General features: G+C 45.3%; 1 protein-coding gene across 2 annotated transcripts; it reads left to right on the forward strand.

Annotated features, from left to right (window-relative positions):
* Positions 1 to 225: 225 nt before the first annotated feature.
* On the forward strand, positions 226 to 3370 carry LOC123134546 (disease resistance protein PIK6-NP). 2 transcript variants are annotated; one of them, XR_006465666.1, is made up of 4 exons: positions 226 to 1136; positions 2675 to 2712; positions 2811 to 2903; positions 3009 to 3370. XR_006465666.1 is itself a non-coding variant. In XM_044553779.1 (3 exons), the coding sequence occupies exons 1-2, from the start codon at positions 226 to 228 to the stop codon at positions 2676 to 2678; spliced, it is 915 nt and encodes a 304-aa protein (XP_044409714.1). In that variant the 3' UTR covers positions 2679 to 2712; positions 2811 to 3370. The 2 variants fall into 2 exon arrangements, 1 of the variants encoding a protein (XP_044409714.1); XM_044553779.1 differs by having other exon boundaries at positions 2811 to 3370.
* Positions 3371 to 8069: the final 4699 nt, after the last annotated feature.

Genomic DNA, 8069 nt, shown 5'->3' on the forward strand with positions numbered 1-8069 from the left:
ACGTAAAACTTGATATGCATTATGTTTATATATGCACACGGTAAAAATATTTAAAAGCCTGTGGCAACGCACGGGTCTTCTACTAGTGATTGGTAACATTGCACATTTTTTTCAGAGCGTGGTTACGTTGCCTTGAAAACCAGGCGCTACTTTCCTTAAAGAAACAGCAAGTGCTAAATGCGCTATAAATATACTGGCTGGAAGGTAGAAGCTGCAGTTTGGAAAATGGAGGGTGCAATCATCAGCTTGACCGAGGGCGCCGTGCGAGGCCTCCTGTGCAAGCTCGGCGGCCTCCTCGCGCAGGAGAGCTGGCCGGTGCAGCGCCTCCACGGCGAGGTCCAGTACATCAAGGACGAGCTCGAGAGCATGACCGCCTTCCTCCGTAGTCTGGCCGAATCGTCCGACGGCCACGACGACCAGGTCCGGGTCTGGGTGAAGCAGGTGAGGGAGATCGCCTACGACGCCGAGGACTGCATCGACGACTACGTCCGCGGCCGCCAGCCGTTCGACAGGGACGGCGGCGCCGTCATGGCGTCCCTCCGCCGCTTTGTCCGTCTGCTCGCCACGCTAGGATCAGGCGGTGGTGGTCGCCGTCACCGGCGCATAGCGGCCCAGCTCCAAGAACTGAAGACTCGCGCCAGGGACGCCGGCGAGCGGCGTTCCAGGTACGGGGTGCTGCCGCCAAAGACGGCGCTCGGGCGTGCCAGCAGCCACGCGTCCAGCTCCGGCGTCTCCGGCCGCCTGGACCCGCGGCTGCACGCCCTCTTCACCGAGGAGGCGCAGCTGGTGGGCATCGACGGGCCGAGGGACGAGCTCGTGGGCTGGCTGATGGAGGACGACGCGCGGCTCCGGGTGCTCGCCGTCGTCGGGTTCGGTGGGCTCGGCAAGACCACGCTGGCGAGGATGGTGTGCGAGAACCCACGGGTGAAGAGCGCTGACTTTCAGTGCTCCCCGTTGCTCATCGTGTCGCAGACGCTAAACGTCAGGGCGCTGTTCCTGCACATGCTCAGGGAACTGACCCAGCGGCCGCGCCTGGCTGCCGGCGACGATACCATGGATGATAGCTTGCACGGGGCGGAGAGCTGGGAAACGGCGCTGCTGGCCAACAAGCTCAAACTTTACCTGCAAGACAAAAGGTACGTACATCCGCATCAGTGGACCGAGACCAAGTCACGCACTATTGGGCATTAAGGCCCTGCTTGGAATGTCGTTTTTCAGCCCATTACACCTGTAAAACATCCCCTCCGTAAAAGAAAACAGCTGGGGGCTTCGACTAGGTGCTTGGAACGCCGTTTTCGGGCTGTAAAAAATACACCCGTTTTTGCTTTTACACCCGGAACAGGCCCGTAAGATGGATCGGTAATTTAGCTTTTTCAACTTACTTTTGCCTAGGTAATTGTTGTCAAGGGACGCAAATATCTCTACTCCTAATGGACGAATTGGTTGAATAGTCTCCCCACTTTCAACCGGTTTATTTTCAACCGGTTTTTTTCAACCGGTTTTTCTTCGTCCCACCTCCCACCACCCCCCTCCCACCGGTTTTTCTCTTTCTCGTCTGGCCGACAATACCCAACGTATTTATGGTAATCAATCACAATTAATCCACGTATGGTAAGGCTATAAACTTAGAAATCTCAAATATGATAATTACAGTAATAAATCAATCCATGTATGGTAAGGCTATAACTAAGGAAATTTCGAATATGGTAATTATCACCAGAATCAAAGCTTTCCAAAAAAGTTCTTCTTGCCATACCCTTCAATCGCGCCCTGCTCCATTCCGATCTCCTTCCCTCAATCGCTCCAGCTGATTTACTCTTTCCAAACCTAACCCCTGCCTGATCTAGATAAAGAGGCTCTCTCCTGCCCGTCTCATCCCTCCCTTGTGCCAACCATGGAAGAGAGGAGGGAGAGCACAGAGGAACGCGCCGGCGATGCGCCGATGCTCGCTGGCTGAGGCATGGTCGGCGTGTGAGTCAAGAGGATCCCTGCATCTGTGGTGGTAGGCGATCCAAGGAAGAGTAGTCGAACATGAAAGCGATGGGAGGGACAACACCCTGCTGCCGGGCTCGTCCGCCTCTTCGTGGCCGACGACCGCGTTGGATGTGGCCGAGGGCGGCGATGATGGAGGGAGCCGCTGGCGCTGGCCAGGCTCCCGACCGAGTCGCTGCTCCTCAGTGCCAGCCCTTTCCGCCGCGCCGGATCGCTCGTCATCTTGGGGACCCCGAAGGGATGCTGCCGGTGTGGGAGGCGCCCACGACAGTGCGGGCTTGGGACCGAGCAGCGGGGGACGTTACGGGTTCCGTTCTAGGGCTAGGTCGGGAAGTCTATCGTGTTTCTGTCGGAAAATCTTGTGATCAATGGGTTTACTAAATTAATTTTGGGTCTATATTAAGGGGCACCGTCTATTCTTGTCATTCGAATTTGCATTCTTGCATCAGAAGTTCAAGAGAACTGTCATGAATAGCACAATGCCTTTCAGTTTTTAGACTGATAACTGAACATCACATCTTTGGATTTCTGTTTGGCCTCCTGGGAACGTAGACTAATTTAACACGTCATTTTTCGGTTTATTGTTCAAAATTGTTTCACTTCACATGATCGTGAACATACATGATGTGTATGTATTTTTTAATTTTGTGTCTGGTGACCTCAATTTTTATGCCTTCTACAGGTGAGTTGCTAACAAAATTCTAAATGTACATGCTCCAGGTAAATTTCTGGACATATATATTATATCTATATGTCCTTTCTACGAGGACATAAAATGCATCCCTATTTTCTATCTACCATTTTGTAACCCTTTGCAGAATGGTCTGGGGAGGTTCGCAACATTGTCTACTCATCTAATCGGAAATCTGTATATGTTGTCGATCGTGTGACTCTATGGAACTGATGGGGAGGTACCCTTCTTTGCCTGGGAGTTATATTTGGTTTAGTTCGCTGAATCTGGTTTGGGTTTGCACTAATCTTGCGTACTAAGTTTTTAGTGTATAATCTGTTTGTAGGTCCCACTATTTGATTAGTGGACGCAACTGATGGGGGCATGGAGATGATGGCAAGGCATCACGCTGTGGTGGTGGCGAGGGGGCCATCGATGAAGGCGGCGATGACAGTGGCTGCCTACATAAGCGATGCATGGATGGGGGAGGTGAAGTGGCGAGGGCTGGGAAGGTGGAGAACGACAATCGGGGGAGATGGAGTGGTGGCAAGATTGGACGAGCTCACCTCCGGAGTGTGTGGGCAAGATTTCCTTTTCGGGTCGGCCGGCTTTTTTTTAAAGCATGTGCATGCATGAGTTGGGGCTTATTTCCAGCGGTGAACATGCATGGGTAAAACCGTTTTCTTTTGCGAAAGGGGAGGGGAGACAAAAAATGGAGGTGGGAGGGGGAGCCGTACATGGTGGGAGGGGTGGAAACCCTGGAAGCTGGGCCTGGAATGATCAGGCTGTCATGAACTGAAGTTATTTGTTTATAGTGTCACAAGTATGTATTGTATAATTGTTTATATATTTGTCGTATATTTTATTGAATTTAGGTGTGTGTGCAAGGTTTTCATACCTTGAAATTATGAATATTGTGAAGTGCGAGCCTCTCTCTTCTAGAAAATCATGGAATTGGCTGACACACCATTAAATAATTTGATGCCACATGCTTATTTTAAATGGCTAGAAAGCACAAGTGAAAGCTTCTTTTGATTTGGTTCCTTCATTGCATGGTTTGATCACAATTTCTCAACAATTGAGAGATAGAATGATACTCAAATTATTCAAATTCTTACTCTACAAACTAAAAGAGAATAGAACCAAACAATGGTATATTTGTGTCCATGAAGATAGCTATCCAGTTCTAGCGCATGGGTTGACATGGGTTGCAGACTGCATTTGGCATCATCTTTACCTAGGTTTTCTTTGACCCCATCCTATAACCGACCTCCTTTCGATTAACTCATCCTATCGCCCAAGTCAACACCGACCTATGAATCCTACATATATTTATAACTCCATGGCAACCTCCATATATTTTTAGAACTCCGTGGCAATGCACGGGCATTTAGCTATGAGTCACGAGTGTATTGTTGTTGCATTTCACAAAACCATCGTATATATGAAGGTTTGGTTCAATTATTTTCCTACATATAATATTTTGTTGTTGAATTTCAATTCATGAGTCCCAAGTTAAATTTGGCACGCTGCTGATCTCTATATATCATCAACTACTTGAATCTTGTGGGTAACTATGAATTCAATCTTTTTATCAAAAGATATATATTCAGTGTTTGGGATTAATATCAATTGCATATAATGCTTGGTAGTGGTAATATCAAATTTGTCCATCAAATAAATCTTAAATCCTGTGTTTTTTTGCCTATCAGTTTGATAAAGTCAGAAACGTGTATGTGGTTGAACGGTATATAATAGCCAGTTGCATGGAAGATATGTATGTAATTGCTAAATGTTTAATGTATATCATATAATGTGGGTAGCTCTATCAAGAATCGCACATCAGAGTTACCAGTGCATTCTTATTTGAGAAATAGCATGCGAAGTACTCGGACATCCATGATGGTGCAAGTGTCGCTTTTTTCGGGAAACTTACTAAGGACATAGAGTTCCAGCTGTTTATAAGGAATGTATTTGGCCCTTCTTAGAAGGGAAACTAGCTTGCAAACTTTATGGTCCAACTATCATTGAAATACCAACTGATATGTTACGAAATCTCCAACTTATATTCTTTAGGAACTTCATTTAAGTTGTACTGACCTCATGAGATTCCAATCTATGTTTCATAGTTTATACTCCTCACTATCATAAATTCATAGATTCAAAAGTTTGTTGTATATGTTTATTACTCGAGCATTGCAATACACTGCACTCGGATGATTTTGTCCACAGAAAATTTGAAGCTCCATGATTCGGCAAGAGGATTTGTGCAAGAAATCATGTACATCTTAAAATTTTGCATCTCAAATTTGGTACCTGTGTTGAACAGGAGGAAGCCTAGAATTCGCTTCACAGACGGAACTCGTCAATATAGAAGAGTAACACCTAGATAGAATCAAATCTGGTCAGAGAAGCCAATTGTGCCTTCTTCCCGAGTGCCAAATGTAGATGACTAATGCTGATGACACCACTCGCTTCCTTGTTTTTAAATATCACATGTGCAACACAATGATGCAAAGCGAATTTCATGGAGGGGGGGATAAGACGTATTTGTGTGGTTGAAGGAGCACATGTAAGTACATATTTTGGTGAGGGTGGAAATTGAAATGCATGCTTGGAGAAACATAGTCATAAGCATGTGATGTACAAACTCCATATAATGATATTATGATATGTGTTTTCATAGATAATTTTATTTTTCACGGCAACACACGGTCATTCAACTAGATTTAGCTTCCTTGGATTAGGAATAGATCTAGAAGAAGGTGACGTGGTAGGGTTTTTTTGTACCGTCCGAGACAACGAAACAATGACATGGAAGCTACATGCAAAATTAAGGGGCAATAGATTGAGAGGGTGAATGATGTATGGACAGAGAAGGTGATGAACGGCAAGTTTAATGGGAAAGGGCGGCTAGAGGGGTGTGTCATGTTTGTAAGAATAGAGAGAAGAATATGCTTGCATTTGTGTTGTGGTTGAACATTGCGTGCAATATGCTCGTTTCTGGGGAGGAAAATGAGCATTGTTTACACAATTTCATTTGTTGGCCCGTGGCAACGCACGGGCATTCTACTAGTTAAAAGAACGCCCGTGCGTTGCAACGGGGCCACATTAACTTTAAGAGTTCAATATTAATCATGTTAATAATACATTTAATATTCTCATACATATCAAGTGACATATGAAAATATGGTAAGAGTTCAATATTAATCATGTTAATATTCTCATACATTTAATAATCATGTTAATAATACATTTAATATTCTCATACAACTACAAACATGAAAAATGATAGCACCCTATGAAATATGGTAAGATTATGTGTTTTTGCACGCAATTGTTGTGATTTATGTGTGATTTTTTAATGTGATTTCGTACAAACAATTATAGTGAATATATACTACTACCACTACCAACTACAACTTGTGACCAATCACATAAAGATATATATTTAGAAAGATGTGCATTGCTACGACTTCTAAATTGATATATCATACTGTATTTTGTCTCTTTTCACTTCTTTCCTCTCCTCATCTCGTTGGCTAGTCTTCTCTGATTATTTGTTGTCAATCCTTTTATCAAGGTTATGCAAAAAGAAAGTTCAAAATGTTCGGATCAAAGATAAATCTCTATGAAAACTAATTATTCAAGAGCGACGATGCAAATTAAAAGATGAGACAACACCTTGATGAAAAAATGCAGATCCACTTGTATGGCGTCCAAATATGTTACCCAGTGGGTTTCTTGTTCACTGAGCAAATTTCAGCACTTTCATGGAATTAATTAGTAGAATTATTGTAACACCAAGCATGTACAAGTATCCCAAGATGACCACGAGTGAAATTTCTACTGTAGTGCATACTAAACATACCTGACCTTTTTCTTCTTGAATCCATCAAATTTTCATTTCATTTAGAGCATCATGATGAATACAACTTCAAAACTATTTAGAGCATCATGACCTCAACACTTCTAAGTCTGAAATCATCTCTATAAATGATCTGTGGAGCAATTCATAAACTGCAGTCAGTAGACAAATTAATTAGATTGTGCATGCATGAGACGATGGATTGTGTAGATGATCCCTAAGCTGTGGAACAGTACAACCAGAGAAAATAGCAGTCAAAGGGAGGAATTAGCTAGTTAGATTGTAGATGCATGCATGAGTCAGACGGTGCAAGGGAAGTCGCACGGAGCGCCATGAAGAACTCGGAGTCTGGGCCCGAGCCGTTACACCTCGGCGGCAGACAGCGGCCAGCACAGCCGCTGCCCGCTGGGTCGCTACTCGCTAGTGCCCACCGCGCTGTTGAATCCACCGCCGATTGCAGCCACTGCATACAGTGTTCGCGCCGCCATGATGCTGCCCGACGAGGACGGCACAGGGCGGCGGAGTCGTGCATACCCAGCGGTGAGATCGAACAGCGAGGCGAGGTGACCGGCAGCGAACGGGCAGGACCTGCGGCGTCGGCTGCAGATCTCCTGGAACAGAGAAAAAGAGAGAGAGATAGAGACTGAGGAAGGAGAGGTAGGGCGCAGGAAGAGGAGAGGGATACTGGTGTCCATGGCGAGGCCTCCGTTGTCCACCGGCAAACCTCCATGGCTAAGGTAAGGTGCACCTACACCCGTAACACACCAGCATGACCTGACGGTGAACGGGTTCACGTGACGAGCGCGGGGCTGGCAATCAACGTTTCCTGATCCTCCTCGCTGATGCATAACGGGCACGCATCGCTGCCTGGGTCGCTCACCATGAAGAAGAAGATAGGGTGGAGGAATTGAGTGAGGGAGGAGGAATCGAGCGGCTTGTACGGCAGGGGGCCAAACCATGATAAAAATCAGTACAACCCGTGCGAGGTGGAGAATGAAATGACTTACCTATAGCTCATGATTCGATTGAGATGATAGGGAAGGAAGGAAAATTGTGATTTAGCCAGACGAAGTTTTGGAAAGTTCTGATTCAGCTGAGAAATAGATGGAAATAATGCCCCAGGATGAGGAGGTCACGATTAGGGTATGGCAAGAAGAACTTTTTTGGAAAGCTTTGATTCTGGTGATAATTACCATATTCGAAATTTCCTTAGTTATAGCCTTACCATACATGGATTGATTTATTACTATAATTATCATATTTGAGATTTCTAAGTTTATAGCCTTACCATACGTGGATTAATTGTGATTGATTACCATAAATACGTTGGGTATTGTTGGCCAGACGAGAAAGAGAAAAACCGATGGGAGGGGGGTGGTGGGAGGTGGGACGAAGAAAAACCGGTTGAAAATAAACCGTTTGAAAATAAACCGGTTGAAAGTGGGGGGGACTATTCAACCAATTCGTCCATTAGGAGTAGAGATAATTGTGATTGATTACCATAAATACGTTGGGTATTGTCGGCCAGACGAGAAAGAG

Source organism: Triticum aestivum, chromosome 6B, assembly GCF_018294505.1.
Source record: "Triticum aestivum cultivar Chinese Spring chromosome 6B, IWGSC CS RefSeq v2.1, whole genome shotgun sequence".
NCBI lineage: Eukaryota > Viridiplantae > Streptophyta > Magnoliopsida > Poales > Poaceae > Triticum > Triticum aestivum.

What these genes read in the sequence shown, in the direction of transcription:
- LOC123134546 (XM_044553779.1), top strand. Translation starts at nt 226, where the DNA reads ATGGAGGGTGCAATCATCAGCTTGACCGAGGGCGCCGTGCGAGGCCTC.